Source organism: Coregonus clupeaformis, chromosome 12, assembly GCF_020615455.1.
Source record: "Coregonus clupeaformis isolate EN_2021a chromosome 12, ASM2061545v1, whole genome shotgun sequence".
In the NCBI taxonomy this organism is placed as follows: Eukaryota; Metazoa; Chordata; class Actinopteri; order Salmoniformes; family Salmonidae; genus Coregonus; species Coregonus clupeaformis.
In genome coordinates, this window is record NC_059203.1 from 33,375,684 (window position 1) to 33,396,520 (window position 20,837).

A 20,837-nucleotide genomic window follows, 5' to 3' on the forward strand; every position below is an offset into this window, starting at 1 on the left:
ATTTGTTTCTGGCCATTTTTATTCTGTAATCGAACCCACAATTGCTGATGCTCCAGATACTCAACTAGTCTCAAGAAGGCCAGTTTTATTGCTTCTTTAATCAGCACAACAGTTTTCAGCTGTACTAACATAATTGCAAAAGGGTTTTCTAATGATCAATTAGCCTTTTCAAATGATAAACATGGATTAGCAAACACAATGTGCCATTGGAACACAGGACTGACGGTTGCTGATAATGGGCCTCTGTACACCTATGTAGATATTCCATAAAAAATCAGCCGTTTCCAGCTACAATAGCCATTTACAACATTAACAATGTCTACACTGTATTTCTGATCAATTTGATGTTATTTTAATGAACAAAAAAATTGCTTTTCTTTCGAAAACAAGGACATTTCTAAGTAACCCCAAACTTATGAACTGTAGTGTATATTTTTACTCCGGACTCCGACATTGCTCATTGTAATATTTCTATATTTCTTAATTCCATTCTTTTACTTTGAGATTTGTGTGTATTGATGTGTATTGTTAGATATTATTGCGCTGTTGGAGCTAAGAACACAAGCATTTTGCTACACCAGTAATATAATCTGCTAAATATGCGACCAATACAATTTGATTTGATTTGATTTTACTATTTTGCATTATGCCCGTAGGGCAAAATAGTGATATGACATGGTCTTGATGGTAAATGTTGCTATTTTCATTAATGGCACCATTCATTTTCCTTCCAGGTTTTGTCAGCTTACTTCTCATTCAGCGGAGAGGGAAATGTCTAATCAGAAGAAGAGTTGCTAGCACTCTTCAAGAAGAAGATTAAAGGTAAGTTCAGAGAATTTAAAGTCAAAGTTAATTTAGACTTGTAAAGGAGATGCAAATCTTTCACACGTGCATGAATTCCAGCATGGTCGTTTTGATACCACAACTCACCGTCATCCTCCATGGTATGCGTGTAATTTTTGTAAAGGTAACATAATCTTAAAGATTAAAACATCTTTAACACCAAATCATGACCCTTTACTGACTCTTTTCATTGGACACCAACGTTGTCTTGTTTCTTAAAGACTAGGAAGAATGCAGGCATTAGTTTAACCTCTACTGGATCGGTGTCCCGTATACGGGACGGTTGAGCTAACGTGCGCTATTGTGATTAGCATGACTGTTGTAAGTAACAGCAAACTTTCCAGGACATAGATATGTCTTATATGGGCGGAAAGCTTAATTTCTTGTTAATCTAACTGCACTGTCCAATTTACAGTAGCTATTACAGTGAAAAAATACCATGCTATTGTTTGAGGAGAGTGCCCAACAACAAAAAACGTATCACGGCAACTGGTTTGATGCATTCACCTCTGAAGGTAAATAATGTACTTACATTCAGTAATCTTGCTCTGATTTGTCATCCTAAGGGTCCCAGAGATAAAATGTAGCATAGTTTTGTTTGATAAAATCCATTTTTATATTCAAATGTAGGAACTAGGTTCTACAGCTTGAACCCATGCTGTCTCTGGCTCCACACCCACCCTGACCCCAGCCATCTAGATGTGTGAAGGTTAGTGTATAAGCTAATGATCCATCATGTATGAAATTCCTGGGAGTGTGTAAACTTACATTTTGTATAACCATATAATTTTTTGTATGTTCTCTATAGTTATTTACTTGAAAATGTATCAATTGACCAATTTGTCACATTTGGGCAGACTTGATACAAAATAGTCCAGTATTGCAATGCTTCACTGGATCAATCTGAAACTTTGCACACACACTGCTCTTCTAGTGGCCAAAATCTAAATTGCACCTAAACTGCAATATTATATTGTGTTCTTTCTCTTGCATTTCAAAGATGATGGAAAAAATAATAAAAAATAACCCATGTTCTTTTGTTTGTATTATCTTTTCTAATGTGTTACATTCTCCTACATGTATTTCATATTTCCACAAACTTCTAAGTGTTTCCTTTCAAATGGTATCAAGAATATGCATATACTTGCTTCAGGTCCTGAGCTACAGGCAGTTAGATTTGGGTATGTCATTTTAGGCAAAAATGGAAAAAAAGGGTCCGATCCTTAAGAGGTTAACCTGTTTGCCAAATCTGTTCATTTGAATAGAGACACTTATTTAATGATTGGGGTGGACGGACCTAATGAGTGTTCTGTTAAAGCAAGACTGACAAACGGAGGTGGTTTAGAACCACCCCCACATGATAAGTAACCTTGCCTGATGTTGAAAGACTTGTGTTAACACCCCAAACTGATTCATCAAAAGGCCTTACCAAGAAAAACTTACAAAAGGAGATTATTTAGTCGAATTTTTCCTGCTAAGCCCTTTTGATGGATTTATGTCATTGTTGTCAAGCACCCCTCCTATTTTCAGCAGGCTTAACACTGTTTTGTGGCAGGATTTGTTTATTTAATTGTTTGCTCCCTATTACTTGGGTACAAGAGCAAGAAGAATTTACTAACATTATTTGAATGTGCCTTAAGGATAATAATGGCAGTGGTGGTGGTGGAGGATACCGGCTCTTTTTCACATTCCCAACCCACAGTACGGCTGGGAAATGGTACCTTATCTCTGGGATTGGATGTAGAAGGAGGGGGCAAGGGGAGGGGTGCACCTGAGGTGAATTTGACTCTCACACGGGACGGGGCTGAAGCACATTCCTCGGCACCTAGAACAGGGTTTACTTGGCCGGGTACACAGAAGCTCCATAGAATCAAGACATGCTAAAGCTAACTCTCTCTCCTCTGCTCTTGTCCTTCTAGACCTGTCTGCTGCCTTTGATACTGTGAACCATCAGATCCTCCTCTCCACCCTCTCCGAGCTGGGCATCTCCGGCGCGGCTCACTCCTGGATTGCGTCCTACCTGACCGGTCGCTCCTACCAAGTGGCGTGGCGAGAAGCTGTCTCCGCACCACGTGCTCTCACCACTGGTGTCCCCCAGGGCTCAGTTCTAGGCCCTCTCCTATTCTCCCTATACACCAAGTCACTTGGCTCTGTCATATCCTCACATGGCCTCTCCTATCATTGCTACGCTGACGATACACAACTAATCTTCTCCTTTCCCCCTTCTGATAACCAGGTGGCGAATCGCATCTCTGCATGTCTGGCAGACATATCAGTATGGATGACGGATCACCACCTCAAGCTGAACCCTGGCAAGACGGAGCTGCTCTTCCTCCCGGGGAAGGACTGCCCGTTCCATGATCTCGCCATCACGGTTGACAACTCCGTTGTGTCCTCCTCCCAGAGTGCGAAGAGCCTTGGCGTGACCCTGGACAACACCCTGTCGTTCTCCGCTAACATCAAGGCGGTGACCCGATCCTGCAGGTTCATGCTCTACAACATTCGGAGAGTACGACCCTGCCTTACACAGGAAGTGGCACAGGTCCTAATCCAGGCACTTGTCATCTCCCGTCTGGATTACTGCAACTCGCTGTTGGCTGGCCTCCCTGCCTGTGCCATTAAACCCCTACAACTCATCCAGAATGCCGCAGCCCGTCTGGTGTTCAATCTTCCCAAGTTCTCTCACGTCACCCCCCTCCTCCGCACACTCCACTGGCTTCCAGTTGAAGCTCGCATCCGTTACAAGACCATGGTGCTTGCCTATGGAGCAGTGAGGGGAACGGCACCTCCGTACCTTCGGGCTCTGATCAGTCCCTACACCCAAACGAGGGCATTGCGTTCATCCACCTCTGGCCTGCTGGCTCCCCTTCCTCTGCGGAAGCATAGTTCCCGCTCAGCCCAGTCAAAACTGTTCGCTGCTCTGGCACCCCAATGGTGGAACAAGCTCCCTCACGACGCCAGGACAGCGGAGTCACTCACCACCTTCCGGAGACATTTGAAACCCCACCTCTTTAAAGAATACCTGGGATAGGATAAATTAATCCTTCCACCCCCCCAAAAAGAAAAATATAATTGTAAAGTGGTTATCCCACTGGCTATAGGGTGAATGCACCAATTTGTAAGTCGCTCTGGATAAGAGCGTCTGCTAAATGACGTAAATGTGCCCTTGAGCAAGGCACTTAACCCTAATTGCTCCTGTAAGTCGCTCTGGATAAGAGCGTCTGCTAAATGACTAAAATGTAATGTAAATGTAAAGACATAGGTGTCAGCCTCAGGTTAAGTTTGAATGCTGTCTGATTACCATTGCTCGATTGAGCAGCCTGTTACCTGCTCACACACACACACTCACTCACTCACTGCACAGTACAGGTTGTTGGTGGCACCTTAATTGGGGATGATGGGCTCATAGTAATGGCTGGAACAGAATAAATGGAATGGTATGGAATTCATCAAACACATGGTTTCAATGTTTGATTCCATTCCGTTCACGCTATTCCAGCCGTTATTATGAGTCGTCCTCCCCTCAGAAGTGTGCAGACACACACACAAACCAAGTCACTGGGAGATACTGGAGGAAATCACTCCAGCTTTATGAAGCTCCTGCTAATCCCACCGAGTTTAACACTGATTCTCATTCATCGCTGTGCTTACCTATAATTATACGTTGCATACTTTGGGTATTAGCAAAGCTGTTACTTAAATTTGCAAGTATGGTGTTTTCTGGCCTGTATTAGTAGGGCTCCCTTTTATTCTGTTTCAGTGCACATGTACAACTTCATAACAAACATGTTTTCCTATCTCAAGAGGTTTGATCTATGGGTAATAGGGTTGAAGTGTTATGCTCGCGCGCTTAGTTTCTCCACCACAAAACACCAGAAAATTGCCAAAAAGAGTAGAACCATCTCATCTGCTTTTACACTATGATGTTACTATTACATTTCTTTAAGGAATAGTTTTACCATATTAAAACGACAGTTAAGTTCATGTTAGAGGGTGGACCTTAAACTTGAGGGGGACATATGTAAATTAATCAATCACATTAAATAAGTAAATATCTTAAATTCCCAAAGCAACAAAATAGCTAGAACTTTACAATGATGGTGTAAACGTGGCAGAATCTTAGGCTTAAGTGGGTTAAATTCTTCCTAGAAGTTGGACAAATATGACGTGGGTAATGCCAAAATAGGGATTTTCAGAGAAAAAAAAAAACTTATTTGAATGAAAACACACTGCTATTGGATTTTTTAACATGGTTTAATTCCGTTAGCAGCGATGGGCAATTCCGTTCTTCGGGAATAATACTGATTGCTCAACCTGTCAGTATTGATCCAAGTATCACCACTGAAATATGATTACAAATAGGCAATTGCATGGGATTTCTCTAATAGGGTTAGGGTTATTAATACAATTTAGTGAATTGGCCACCAGAGGCAGCACCTTCAACCCTTTTAAACACCCAATGCAGCTGTTTTTATCTCAATATTAAATCATTTCTAGGTAACAATTAAATAACTTACTCTAATAGTTTTCTATTCAAGTGGTCAAAAATAAACTAAAATAGATTTTTCTCTAAAAACTATTTCACAAGCAAAACATTTGCTAGGACCGTCTGGGAGTGGTCTGAGTGGGGAGGGGGAAGGATATGTAATATGAAAACTAGATGTTATTGGCAGAAAGGTTTGGAACTCTTTGTTATTGGTCTATATTTACTTTTGCCGCCTGGTGATGTCACCAGGCAAGCCACAACTCCACCCATGCAAAACCTGCTGATTAGAAGGTCCTGTGTATTACGAAATAACACTGATCAAATTTCTTCACACTTTTACAGTGTTAGTTTAGGGGCCTACCTCAATTAGTATTACAAAATAACTTCTCATAATTACCATACTTTGACTACATTTATGTCAAGGAAACATGCCAAATGTCTTTCTTAGATCTAATTAAGGAAGTAATGTAAAACATTAATTTAAACAATGGCATTTAACTGTAAGCCCATATAGATTGCCAAATATTATGTATCTCAACATCAGTTGAGGCAAGTTTCAAATTAGTTTTTGATAAGGCATCAAAAGCATAATTGATTCCCCTGCAGTCCCATCCCTGGTGTATTACACATACAGGGCTGCCATCTGGCATTTGGACAGGACTTAAGTTGCTCTGCAGTGTAGCATCCAGGCCAAGTACCCTATAGACCTATATGTAAAAGTATACATAACAGATAAGAATGTAGTACTGTATTGCCCAATTATGTGTTCAATGTGCTTGGACTGGTCACCTTAGGCAGCCATTTCTGCAGTCTGTCTTTTGGAACTATCTTTACATACTTTTCTTCACCTACTTTTCAAAGTCATACCCATTTACGCATATCCATTTATATTTTCCATTTTAGACTTAGTTCTTTGTAATGTTGTTGCGTAGGATTCACAAATAAGAATATAAGAAGATTTCCATTTTAAAGCATAGGGCACACAGATTAATCCTAGTGCTGGACTAAAAAAGCATGCTCAATGGAGAATCTCCATTGAAAGCTTTTTAGTCCAGGACTAGGCTTAGTCTCTGTCTGGGAAACCAGCCCATAATTGATAAAGTCAAGCTTAATTTATGAGATACTGGCCTAATTGTCTGCCTATTTTACATCATTCCAATTGGGTTGACAACACCCTGCCAATTTGGACGTGAGACTCTGGATCTTTAGGTACCCTCTCGGCAAGCGAAATGAAAAATGAAGGGGAAAAAATAACAAAATGTTTATGAACAATGTTGGTCAGTGATTTGTGAATTTTTAAGTCAGAAGTCAGACACTGTAAAAATAAATAAATAGAACTAGTGTAGACAATTATTCGTATACACACAAAAAAAGCTGATTGGCATACACTAACAAAACAGTTGTATACAATATTCAGTCAGTATTCATACTTCATTTTCAGACTGATGGATGGCTCTAATCAAAAATTTTATAGAAACTTCTAGATTTTCCCCCTTGGTCTGTGCTATCTGGAATCCTTGTGATGTCCCTACCCCATTGAAGTTGAAATGTAAAATGTTTTAAGGTAAGGGTTAGGTAAGGGTTATGGTTAAGGTTAGGGTAAGGATAGGGGTTTGGGTTTGGGGTAGTTACGTCCCAAGCATACTGGATAGCACTGACCTTTCCCTGCCTGCTACTACATCTGTCGCTTTAAATAAACGTCAACAGCAGACGTGCCCCCTAGGGATGTGTGATTAGTCCTTTGTTGTTCTCCATTATGATTGATAATTTATTGTACCAACTGTGACCAGATATTGGGATAAATATCCCATTGGGATAAGTGTTTAGGTTCCTGGGGTTCTGGTTTGACACTTGTATGATGTGGGTGGAACATGAAATATTAAATGTGATGAGTTGCCTGTCAGATGTTGAAAATGTTATAATATATAGCGCTATCTAGGTCATCACTGGACTATGGTACAGTGGAGGCTGCTGAGGAGAGGATGGCTCATAATCATGGCTGGAATGGAGTGAATGGAGTGGGATCATACACATCAAAGACGTGGTTTCCATGTGGTTGATACCATTCCATTGACTCCATTCCAGACATTATTATGAGCCGTCCTCCCCTCAGCAGCCTCCACTGCAATGGTAGTGTAGCATATGGATCAGCAGCTCAGACATCTTGAAAAAAGCTAGATGTAATCCAGGCTCAAGCTCTAAGAATAGTTTGTGGAGCAGTCCGGACCTCCCAGGTAGCAGCGCTCCAGGTAGCGTTGGGGGAGATGTCTTTAAAGTTGAGAAGACAAGAACTAACCATGACATATTGGGTAAATCTTCAAGGACATAAGGTTACACATCCTACTTAAAAAGGTGCTCCTAGAGTGCTGGGAGCATGAACGAGATCTGAATACAAGTTTTGAGTGGATAGGTAATGGCATGACGAGAGAGATGGGGTTGTTTGGTAAGGAGTTCAGCCTGGAAGAACCTCTGTGGTTCTTCCTACTATCCCACCTTGGTTGCTTCCTCAGCCAATGATAGACCTAGGGTTGCTTTACAGGGTAAGAGCTGGTGAGGAAGGAGTAGATCCAGTAAATATTGTAAGTAAACATTTAAGAACTCAGTACTATGCTGTCTTGAATATATTCACAGATGGATCTAAGGACCCTAAAACAGGTAGTAGTGGCAAAAAGAGCAACGGATCATTTATCCGTATACACAATGGAGTTGCTGGCCATACCCTTGGCTGCTGAGTGGGTGGAGGAGGTGAGGCCAGACAGGGTAGTCATCTGCTCTGACTCATCTGCTACACTGATGAGCTTAAATTCATTTGTGTCTCTGAGCAGAAAGGATTTATTGTATGAGGTTTTGCAGTGCCTGTTTAGGGTGAGACAGATGGGGGTATTTGTGAGGTTCCTCTGGGTACCAGCTCATGTGGGAGTCGAGGGGAATGAGGAGGTGGATGTTCTTGCCAAGCAGGCTCTCAAACATTCTAGTGTCGATATGGAAGTGTCAATCAGTAAAGCAGAAGCCAAAGGGTTAATTAGAACAGTGGTTAAAACAAATGGCAAGAGTTGTAGAACAGGAAGGGCAAGGGAAGACCCCTGTATAAGATCCAGGAAAAGGTGGGGGCAGGGAGGTCCTCAGGTTGAGAGAGAAGGGAGGAAAAACCAAGAAGAATGTACACTAAAGTGGGGCTTGGCTGGCTCTGGCTGCCGGGGAAAGTAACGTCCGATATTGAAAGCGATATGGATCCTAATGAATATATACATCCAGGCTTGAGGTCGACGAAGAAAGTAACCTCACAGAAAGAAGAAGATAAGGAGAGTAGAGAAAGAGTTTGAATCTGATGAAGGTAGCAACAACAAGGCAGACGGTGTGTGGAGGAAGATTGGTGTAAAGTACAAGCAGAATGCGCTGTGCTCCAGACTGAGCTTTGGAGGTGAACTGGAAGACAACGAGGACAAACTACCTGAGATGGCAGGTGTGGTGAAGATCTCAGAGCCCCAGCTTCGCACCGATGGTCATGATAAAGATGAATCTGGTCCAGTAGGAGAGAAATGTTTGAAGAAAATGGACCCCTGCCCTTTGGCTGACCTATATGTGGTTTAAAGTTGGTTGGAAAAGGAATTGGGTACCGTTGAATAGGTGAATGTAACCCGAAGTGGACTTGTGATGTTTTTTTTGTGTTTCTTCCACCCAGAGGGAGCGGGCGCTTCGTGCAACGCGAATGGGAACAAGAGCAGTTACTTGAAAGGGCGCCATTGAAAGGAGTGATTACTGGGGTAGCGGTAAAGGTGAAGGTGGTTCAACTGAAGTGGAAGATTTCCCTTGTCTGTGACGCCCACTGTTTGGTGTGACGCAAACCCAGTGGCGAGCGTGGTGAAACAGAAGAGTCAATGTCTGTCCTTTTGAGTTTTGATGTTGAGTCTTTACCCGACTAAGTAATCAATTATTATCCCATACAAGCTTTTGTGCTGAACCCACTACTTTGTTTCAGGTGCCAAGGTTATGGTCATGTGGCAGCAGTGTGTAGGAGGGAGATTCCTAGATGTGAGAAGTGTTCAGGAGGGCATGAGACTGTGTACTATCAGTGAAAGAAGCGGTATGTGTAATCTGTAGGGGTGCCCATGTTGCAGGGGATCAGAAGTGTCCGGTGCGAGAGAGGCAGATTGAGGTTGCCATGATTAGAGTTGTACAAAAGGTGATGTATGCTGAGGCAGTGAAGAAAGAACAGGAAGATGGGTCAAGGGGGAGGGATCCTGAGAGGCTCCTGGTGAGTAGTAGACTTTTGTCAGTACAGAGTGATGGGCCTACGAATTAAATGTGCTTCAGTAAGGTTGGCTTTTTAGCGTTCATTGCCATGGTTATCAACTGTACCACAGGAATGGAATGTAAATCACAGAAAATAGGTGTTGTTGTGGCAGCTTCAGAGAAGTACTTGGAGTTACGAGATTTTACTACTCCATTGCAGGGGGTTTTGAATGGTAGTGTCCCGTCGGCCTGGTGTAGGATTTAGATGGGGTTAAAATAGTGGAATGTGGTGGTGTTTTTTTAATGAGTGTAGGGTTAATAGTTTGCAGGGTAATTTTTATTTTCATTTCGTTTCCCCATTTTTGTATCACAAAGTATAATGATTTATTATCCGGTCCAGTTGGTGGCGGTAATGTAACATTATATTGGATGCCAACCCACGTTAAACACCGAATAATAAGAAGAAGTCAGTGAGGTACCAGGAAGCTTTAGCCACCGCTAGCTAGCCAGTCAGCCAAGACCAACACCCTGATATCAAACATGCTTGCTGATAGTGAATTCGTAAATCTACGAAATAGATTTAAGAAAGATGCTGATCTTCTCATGCAAGGGGTTTCAGCAGGTGACAGCAACGAAAAGAGTAAGTGAACGGTAGACTTTAGCCATGAAAATACCCTCAGTTGCTAGCACAAAGAACTGAATCTCAAAAATAGTAAACACATCAATGAATGATACGTAAATAACTTATTTGGTCTGTATCGTTGCTTATCATTCAATTTCCCCAATTTCTTATTGCTATTAATATAACTAGCTAGCTTGCTAAAGTTGAGGCTCTACAGTACTGTAAGGAAAATCCTCTAGCTAACGTCAGCTATGTCTAAGATGATTGTCTCGAATGTAACGGTAGCTAACGTTACATTTCTGCCTGCATTTCTTTTACAGCTGACACATAAAGTATGGGCTGATATAGCCAACTTTGTGCCATCGTACAGGAGGTCCAGTAGGCATATTTGACAACAGAACAATTGTCTTATCTTTAGGCATGCCACTGATTCTTGATTGTTTTGACTATGCAAAAGCTGTGTCAGCACTGCAGCAACACGATAGTTTCAGACTATACTTCTGCACTGTACTCGAGACTCAGCCCAGTGCCTGTGTAAACTGATATGCATTAAGTGGCCGATTCAGACTTAGGAAATGTATGCCTTTCCTACGCACTTCTCAGTAGTTGGTATTCAGACTTACCTTCTTCTTTAAGGTTTTATGTCAGACTACACCTATTGGTGTATTGCCGCCACCTACTGTATGGGGTATTGAAACAAAAAATATTCCATTGCAGGAAGAGTGGGGGGAGGTCCCGACATCATACAGTTCAAATCACATCCCTAAACAGGCTCAGGTGCCTGTGAGCACGGAGCATTCATCGACAGGATTCCTTGTAGTGTCTCTGCTGTAAAATCGCTGAGTCCCCCCCAAAAAACCTAGCCACGCTCACAATGATGCCTATTTCCGATTTCCTCTCTGTTTGCGCTGTGCAGTTGATAACCAATGCAATACAAGCTACAAAGTCCACCTTCTTAACAGGCAAAATGGCAGGATCCCTCTGTTGACAAGGAATATTATCTTGTGTTTCTACTCCTACTACCATTATTTCTTCAACTTCACTCCTTTCTTCCACTCTTCTCAACACCTCCGCATAGGAGACATGCTGGACAGCCCTTATTCTTACCACCTCAGTCTCCTTCACCCTAACAGGACACTTCAGAAATTCGGGTGCATGTTCCACCACCACAATTGCAGCATTTAGGTTCAGCTGGCATACAATACCCCTCCCATCTACATACACTTGACACGTGACCAAATATTTTGCATTTATCACACTGCATGGGTTTGGGCACGAAGGCTCTCACAGGGCAACTCATAAAACCCAAGTACATGTGAGAAGGGAGAGACTCTTCATCAAAAAACTATAGAATAGATGGAGTGGGCTTCCTCACTCCATCCACCATGCGGGTACGTCGGTGTGCATCAACCACTTGATCCAATTCTTCACGTATATCCTTTGCTTTTACTTCTTGATAGGGGCCCTGCTTCGAAGATTCACACGCAACACGTTCCAATCTGATATCTTCTTGAGGCCCAGAGCACACTCCTTCTGTTCCATAGATACCAAAAAATCTAAAATGTACTCTCATCAACACCACCTCATCCAACGCATCCAGAATTTGTTATAGAGACTTCAATCGGATCTCCCAGGTAACAACATCAATCCAAAACCCTTACTCCGACCAAAAAAGACTCAGAACTAGGCTTGGATTTACTAGATTCCACTACCACTTTACTTCTGTTATTTCCTTTTCCATTCACCACTGTAATCCAATCCTCATTCCCATCTCCACTCGACACGCCATCTGATTCAAACATAACATCCACCATTTTCCTGCTGTTCCCAGTATTCTTCTTCCCTCTTCAGACGTACCTTATGCAAGTGCGTAACGGGCTTTGCAGGTGTGGGTCCCTTGCTTGTGCTGAATAAATTGAATTGAACCGCTGAAAACCCTCCTCCACGTGCTGGCCAACAGATTTTCTTGTGGAGTTTTAATTCAATAGGATTTTCAGTACATTTATCTAAAGCCATCCCTTTAAATTTGGTGTACCTTTTAATTTGAATTTTCTCGACAGACTCACTAGAATATATGGAGAGAACGGTTCAGAATATTAGGGATCAATGAAAGAAAGCCATGGAAATACATGCATTTGTCTCCTTTTCAGCAACAATTGGTAGATTGAAAAATACTCTGATCTTGTATATTATTTAGTGTTAGGAAAGTATTTATGAATAATAATAAAAAACAGGTTTGGAGAGCCTTTACGCACAGAATATATTGGTGAATCAAAAATACAGTGGTTTCATTCATCCTGAAAGTTGCCATATTCAATTGTTCATTCCATGGAATATTGGAAGGTGAGAAAAGTGTGGAATAGGGTTGAACAGTAGTCCTATAAACCTACCCTAATAATCCTCACTAATCACGGAACTGTGATGACAACGGTCCAGTCATCATGAATTGTGCGCCAGGCTCCAGGTTTAAACTGCTACGTATGGTCTGTGTTCCATAATGATTTAAATAGGCTACATGTCCCAGATTATTGCACAACTTGTAATACGTTAGTCTAATATGATCCACTATTGCTAGTGATCATCAGGAACAACCACACAAACGTGACAGAGGAAAGAAACGTAAACTAACTATGTAATGGAATTATAGAAACTAACACTAAAGTCAGTGACAGTTATAAATGTATGTGGGTATAACTGATGGTGGCTACCAATAGTGGCTAATGTTTAACACAATACAAAAATACAGTGAAAGGTCTGGGCATATAATTTAAATGATTCTATAAGTCATAAATCAACTCGGTAGGTTTGGCGCTATACTGTTATTTGTGCATGGCTACAGAAGCCTATAGCTTGGGTCTCCAAATGTCATCGCTGCAAGTTATAAGGCCAGCATTTCATAAACTTCACTGCGGAAAAGGTGATCTGTTGAAATGCTTCAGTTTGCTGCTATATGACTGGTTTCACATTTGCCTCCAGAGTTCATAAGGTAAAATAGATGTAAAACAATTGTCATTTATATTTACAATCCCCTTAGCCAAACGGCTTACTCATTAACCTAGCTCTTATCAATAGAGGTGCAGTAGCTGTTATCAATTTGTAAATTACAGTGCATTACAGTGTTATTTCTATCAGAAAAAATTAAGTAGATGTTGTTCCACTTGGAACCGACAAGTTGCTTGACCTTATTCATCGTTTCATTGCACATAAAGGTGGTGGAATTATGAGGGAATGAAGTCAAATTCAGAATACGGCGTGTCTGTAGACACACCTCCACCACACATTAATTTATTTGATCTCCACCCCAAACAAATAGCGGGTGAATAGCATGCTATTATCATGCTTAAGTTCAAGGTCAGAATACAAGTAGAGAGAAAAGTACATAAAAAGGGAATTATGTTGCATTTATGCACGCTTAACTGGTCGAATTCCCCCCTAAAAGAAACAGCAGACCCAACATTGTCTGGCTGGATGGTCCAGTCCAGGCTATTCTTTCACGCTGACTATATTTTTTGCAACATTAAAAAAATTATACTATTAAATGACCTTTTTAAGTTGCTATTATAACTGTCTAGTATTGGACAGCTGCAGCTTGGTGGGTCTGATTTCAACTAGAGGAGATTCTAGTGCCAACCCCAGGGCACTGGGTTCATACCTGAGGACAGACTTCACAGCTTGTCCACTTCACCAGCCAACTGCTGTCTCCGATACTTTTAATCAACTGCTAAATTATAGAGATTAATAAATAGGCTTTTCAAAAAGTACGCTTATAGCATGAGGGGCAGTTTAATCCTGAATTGTCTTGAACCTTAAAAGTTGCGGATTGGGCACCTTCTGTTCTCATATTCTGGTGTAAATGTTCCAGTATGAAAATGCATGCACTCACTAACTGTAAGTCGCTATGGATAAGAGCGTCTGCTAAATGACTAAGATGTAAATTCTATCTGGTTTCATAGCCTATTTGTGCGTTTTGCCTGGTTGCATTAGTGGTGACCAGGTCCTTGGCAGACAGACGATATTCAGTATTTAACTAAATGATGCTGAATAGTGGGTTGTAGCCTAGGCTATCATCATACATAGGCCTAGCTAGATTGTGTATTGCCCTTCAACAAATCCCAAAACATTCAACTGTGTGGGAGCAAGTAATCACACTGTCTCTAGGCCTTTTCTGTTTCTTTTGAAATGAAGAATCTACTTATTGTGAACAAGTGATGATTTAGGACGAGGCCTACTGCATTACCAATGACCATGGAATTCTGTCTCAAACTTGCAGGTCAAGAAGAGAAAGATGCCAAACCACTTCCTCGGATCAACCGCCATTCCGTCTTCTGGATTGTGGCTTCTGTCGGGTTGACTTACTATTTCGACTGCCTCCGCGTCATCACGGAGAATGCCGATATCAAAAGGTGTTGTAGTGATGAAAAAACCTTCTGTACTCAAACCAGTGCCTGTATAGGTCTTTGCAGTAGGTAATCTGTGATTAGTAATCAAAAGGGGTCGTCAGCCTGAATCCAGACTGGAGAATTTTGTTTCTGGATGGTAGTCTTGAATCGCTCCTATTGAAGTGATTTCCACTGTCCAGAAAATAACAAAAATTCTGTTTGGTCTTAGGTTACTAAGGGGTAGATTGGTCACTGTAATTGGAAAAGTCCCAAATATTACGCTTATTTGTTCCTTTTTGGTTAGGCAGACTTTTATTCATGCAGGATTATCTATTATCTACTCCATGTTTGCAGAAATGTATTTATGATGATGGCATTTCCCGAAAGAACCAAACCACAAGTTCCTGTCATGTATTTGCTGCTTATGTGCTTTGTTTTGTGTTGTTTTCCAGCTGGTGGTTCAATGTTGGAGTGATACTGCTGGGAATATGCCTAGCTTTGGCCATGTTTTGCATTGTATACCTGGAGTGGTTTAAGGGAATACAGCACTATGATCATGAGTACCCTGCTATTGCCCCTATCACCACAGCAGCCTTCATTGCAGCATCATGCAGGTAATCCATGGATACATGCTAACCCATTCATAGACGCTAACTACAGTGCCTTGAGAAAGTATTCACACCCCTTGACTTTTTCCACATTTGTTATGTTACAGCCTGAATTGAAAATTGATTACATTGAGATTGTGTGCCACTGGCCTACACACAATACCCCATAATGTCAAAGTGGAATTATGTTTTTAGACATTTTTACAAATTAATTACAAATGAAAAGCTGAAATGTCTTCAGTCAATAAGTATTCAACCCCTTTGTTATGGCAAGCCTAAATAAGTTCAGGAGTAAAAATGTGCTTAACAAGTCACATAATAAGTTAACATGATTTTTGAATGACTACCTCATCTATGTACCCCACACATACAATTAATGATCTGTAAGGTCCCTCAGTCGAGCAGTGAATTTCAAAAATAGATTCAACCACAAAGACCAGAGAGGTTTTCCAGTGCCTCGCTAAGAAGAGTACCTATTGGTAGATGGGTAAAAATAATAAAAAGCAGACATTGAATATCCCTTTGAGCATGGTAAAGTTATTAATTACACTTTGGATGGTGTATCAATACACCCAGTCACTACAAAGATACAGGCGTCCTTCCTAAATCAGTTGCCAGAGAGGAAGGTAACGCTCAGGGATTTCACAATGAGGCCAATGGTGATTTTAAAACAGTTACAGAGTTTAATGGGTGTGATAGGAGAAAACTGAGGATGGATCAACAACATTGTAGTTATTCCACAATACTAACTTCAGTGACAGAGTGAAAAGATGGAAGCTTGTACAGAATAAAAGTATTCCAAAACATGCATCCTGTTTGCAATAAGCCACTAAAGTAAAACTGCCAAAAATGTGGCAAAGTAATTAACTTTATGTGCTGAATACAAACTGTTATGTTTGGGGGAAATCCAATACAACACATCACTGAGTACCACTCTTCATATTTTCAAGCATGATAGTGGCTGCATCATAATAATATAAATAATATGCCATTTAGCAGACGCTTTTATCCAAAGCGACTTACAGTCATGCGTGCATACATTTTTGTGTATGGGTGGTCCCGGGGATCGAACCCACTACCTTGGCGTTACAAGCGCCGTGCTCTACCAGCTGAGCTACAGAGGACCACCATGTTATGGGTATGCTTTTCATCGGCAAGGACTAGGGTGTTTTTTTTTTTGGGGGGGGGGGGGGGGTAAACAGAATAGAGCTAAGCACAGGCAAATCCTAGAGGAAAACCTGGTTCAGTCTGCTTTCCAAGAGACATTTGCAGACAAATTCACCTTTCAGCAGGACAACCTAAAACACAAGGCCAAATATACGCTGGAGTTGCTTACCAAGATGACAATGAATGTTCCTGAGTGGCCTAGTTACATTTTTGACTTAAATCGGCTTGATAATCTGTGGCAAGACTTGAAAATGGCTGTCTAGCAATGACAGTGCTTGAATAATTTTTTAAAGAATAATGTGCAAATATTGTACAATCCAGGTGTGCAAAACTCTTAGAGACTTACCGAGAAAGACTCACAGCTGTAATCACTGCCAAATGTGATTCTAACATTTATTGATTGACTCAGGGGTGTGAACACTTATGTAAATTAGATATTTCTGTATTTTATTTTCAATAAATGTGCCCCCCCCAATTTTTATTTATTTATTTTGTCATTATGGTAAAATACTTTGTCACCTGGTAAAACGCTCCACATTTTTGGAATCACTAAGGCAGTTTAGATCCCTGATGATAAATGAGTTCACCGAGGTGTGCAATTGTTTTGATTGACTTTAATAATTTGTTTATTATGCCTGTGATGTTTGATTTTCTAATGTAATGTACAGTGCTATGAAAAGGTATTTGCCCCCTTTCTAATTTTCTCTACTTTTGCATATTTGTGATACTGAATGTTATCAGATCTTCAACCAAAACCTAATATTAGATAAAGGGAACATAAGTGAACAAATAACACAACAATTACATATTTATTTCATAAACAAAGTTATGCAACACCCAATTCCCCTGTGTGAGAAAGTAATTGCCCCCTTACACTCAATAACTGGTTGTGCCACCTTTTAGCTGCAATGACTCAAACCAAATGCTTCCTGTAGTTGTTGATCAGTCTCTCACGTCGCTGTGGAGGAATTTTGGCCCACTCTTCCATGCAGAAACCATCACACCACCACCACCATGCTTGACCTTTGGTATGATGTTCTTACTGTGGAATGCAGTGTTTGGTTTTCGCCAGGCATAATGGGACCCATCTCGTCCAAAAAGTTGACTCAAGTTTGCCAAAAAGCACCTGGAGGATCATCAAGACTCTTGGAAGAACTTTCTATGGACAGATTATTCAAAAGTATAACTTTTTGGACGACATGGTTCCTGTAATGCCTGGCGAAAACCAAACACTGCATTCCACAATAAGAACATCATACCAAAGGTCAAGCATGGTGGTGGTGGAGTGATGGTTTGGGGATGCTTTGCTGCCTCAGGACCTGGATGACTTGCCTTAATAGAAGGAACCATGAATTCTGCTCTGTATCAGAGAATTCTACAGGAGAATGTCAGACCATCCGTCTGTGAGCTGAAGCTGAAGCGCAGCTGGGTCATGCAGCAAGACAATGATCCAAAACACACAATCAAGTCTACATAAAAATTGATAAAAAGCAACAAATTTGAAGTTTTGGAATGGCCTAGTCAAAGTCCAGACCTAATCCCAATTGAGATGTTGTAGCAGGACTTGAAACGAGCAGTTCATGCTTGAAAACCCACACGTCACTGAGTTAAAGCAGTTCTGCATGGAAGAGTGGGCCTTATTTTATCTTGTTATTCTCGTATCTTGTAGTTTTATATTTTATTTTATGTCCTCAAGGCACCATTGAAAGTGAGACCCTTGTCTCAATTGGGCTCCACTGATTAAATAAAAGTTAGTAAAATAAGTCAAGGGGTAAGTATGAATACTTTCTGAAGGCACTGTACCTTCAGCACTTATTGACGATAGTATCTTCTGGCTGGGGGAGTTTTGTTAAGAGCCCTGGCGCTCGTTCTGAACGTTAAAACGCTTTGCTTGCGGTACGTTTTTGGAAACATAAGGAACGTAACTTTCAAATCAGCTATAAATAATTTTCAAAAATCAAAAGGTTACATTACACACCTTTTATAGGTTTAGGGATAGTGTTCCCGCATGGCAATATCTCCATGTTACAGCGCTTGTTTACGGAAGACAGACAGAAGACATAGGCGGCTGCCTGTGCTAATTAACTATCTAGCATGCCCCGAACACCTGTGTGTAAGCGCAACTGTGGAGGAAGTGGAGTTTGTCAACTTGAGGCACACACAGCTTATGGATCTGTGTAAAACTGCTACAGGAAGTGTATCTTCTTTATTTGGAAGATTCTCGCTGATATGAAAAATAAAGGGGCATATGTTTTGAAAGCCGTTTTGCAAACAATGATTATTGACATTTCTAAACGTTGGAAGCGCTGGAATTGTAGTTCACACGCAGCCAACCGTGGGTGAAGCTAACTGCTGAAAACCCTACGGATAAAAAGGGTTTTAGTGAGCTAATAGCTAGCTACATAATGCTTTCGGTTATTAAGTTGTAAGCCTATTTTACAATCTCTCCAATGGTAATCAGAATTATCTTGGTCTCAAGCACATTTGTTATTTCTTCTCCCCAGTTTTAATATAGCACTGTGGCCTGTATGGTCGTTCCTCACCCCCGTCCTCCTGTTTACCCAGTTCATGGGAGTTGTTATGCTCATATCGATGCTTGGGTGAGATGTTAAGGTAAGATGCCAACATTTAAATAAAGATGATCTTATGAATCAACAATATAGATAGTAAGAATCAGTATTATAAACAATATTGTTAATCGTTAAATCCAATACCTTCTCTCCATTATGCAAATGTTTAATAAACCTATGAATCTCAATTTTTTAACTAGGCAAGTCAGTTAAGAACAAATTCTTATTTACAATGACGGCCTACACCGGCCAAACCCAGACGACGCTGGGCCAATTGTGCGCCGCCCTATGGGACTCCCAATCACGGCCGGTTGTGATACAGCCTGGAATCAACCTGGGGGTCTGTAGTGATGCCTCAAGTACTGAGATGCAGTGCCTTAGACCGCTGCGCTACTCGGCAGCTCAATGTAATTTTATTGTGTAAGAATCGGTATTGTTAGTATTAGTTCATTCCAATACTTATCCCGAATTTCAAAATGATATTATTATACTGAACAAAAATATAAACGCAACATGTAAAGTGTTTCATGAGCTGAAATAAAAGATCCCATACATTTTCCATATGCACAAAAAGCGTATTTCTCTCAAATTTTGTGCACAAATTTGGTTACATCTCTGTTAGTGAGCATTTCTCCTTTGCCAAGATAATCCATCCATCTGACAGTTGTGGCACATCAAGAAGCTGATTAAACAGCATGATCATTACACAGGTGCACCTTGTGCTGGGGACAATAAAAGGCCACTAAAATGTGAAGTTTTGTCACACAACACAATGTCTCAAGTTTTGAGGGAGCGTGCAATTGGCATGCTGACTGAAGGAATGTCCACCTGAGCTGTTGCCAGAGAATTTAATGTTAATTTCTCAACCAATGTCATTTTAGAGAATTTGGCAGTACTTCCAACCGGCCTCACAACTGCTGACCACGTGTAACCACGCCAGCCCAGGACCTCCACATCCGGCTTCTTCACCTGCGGGATTGTCTGAGACAAGCCACCTATACAGCTGATGAAGCTGGAGTATTTCTCTGTAATAAAGCCCTTTTGTGGGGAAAAATAATTCTGATTGGGTGGGCCTGGCTCCCAAGTGTGTGGGTCGATGCCCCCCCAGGCCCACCCATGGGTTACAGTCATGTGAAATCCATAGATTAGGGCATAATGTATTTTAATTGACTGATTTCCTTATATGAACTGTAACTCAGTAAAATCTTTGAAATTGTTGCATGTCGCGTTGATATTCTTGTTCAGAGAGCTTAAGTACCAATAATGGATAACTAAGTACCTACTTCTGAATGCAATTATTTTTGTTTATTTTACAGTACTAAAGCCTCAACATAAAGTGAATGACTACAGTTTGACTGACTTTTTTTTCCTTTTTTTTACATACATATATTATATTGAGTAAATTACCAAAGCATTTTATGTGCTTAAATAGTTTTTGTATAGGTTTTTGAATCACAGTTTTCGTTGTGAGTCAGAAAGCTTTTGTGCTATTAACAGTGTAAATGTGTCTGCTTAAATTCTGTAAAATATATTTAACTTTTTGTTAAATAATTAAAAGTGGTTTGTTGCTAATGTCAAAACCTTGTTTTCCTCTTTTGTTGGCAAAAAACCTTCAAAATCATTGATATGAACTTGAGTATCTTTCTTTCTTTTTCTTTCTTTGGTAACATTGGTCCTCATTCACCAATATCTACCTAAGAATTTTCTAAATAAACTCCATAAGAAAAGTCTACGTCGGATTCATGACATGTTCTTAAACAACAGAATTGTTCGCACCTGTGTTCTTAGGATGATGAATCCCACGTCTTCGTAATTGAAAGCGTGTGCCAGTTGATCTTAATTAGCATAAGAAAACGGCCCGCAAATTCCCATATAAGGACATGACACTTCAGGGCCGTGTGCAAGAAAAGTTGGAGAATGTCCAAAAGA

At 40.7% G+C, this 20,837-nt stretch overlaps 1 protein-coding gene and 1 long non-coding RNA gene across 4 annotated transcripts in view; both read left to right on the forward strand.

The window, feature by feature from the left end:
* LOC121578033 overlaps positions 1-1,552 on the forward strand; it is a 51,178-nt gene extending 49,626 nt beyond the window's left edge. Inside the window, exons 3-4 of the long non-coding RNA XR_006002725.1 lie at positions 735-822; positions 1,474-1,552. This is a non-coding gene — a long non-coding RNA (uncharacterized LOC121578033). The remainder of the gene's footprint in view (positions 1-734; positions 823-1,473) is intronic.
* Positions 1,553-10,003: 8,451 nt separating this feature from the next.
* On the forward strand, positions 10,004-20,640 carry LOC121578031 (transmembrane protein 128). Of its 3 annotated transcripts, none has more exons than XM_041892083.2 (5): positions 10,005-10,202; positions 14,455-14,587; positions 15,016-15,177; positions 18,843-18,951; positions 19,790-19,829. In XM_041892083.2, exons 1-4 carry the CDS (start codon positions 10,103-10,105, stop codon positions 18,940-18,942), a joined length of 495 nt encoding a protein of 164 aa, XP_041748017.1. In that variant the 5' UTR covers positions 10,005-10,102; the 3' UTR covers positions 18,943-18,951; positions 19,790-19,829. The 3 variants fall into 3 exon arrangements, with proteins under 3 accessions (XP_041748019.1, XP_041748017.1, XP_041748018.1); XM_041892084.2 differs by lacking the exon at positions 19,790-19,829 and adding an exon at positions 19,109-19,124; XM_041892085.2 differs by lacking the exon at positions 18,843-18,951 and having other exon boundaries at positions 10,004-10,202; positions 19,790-20,640.
* Positions 20,641-20,837: the final 197 nt, after the last annotated feature.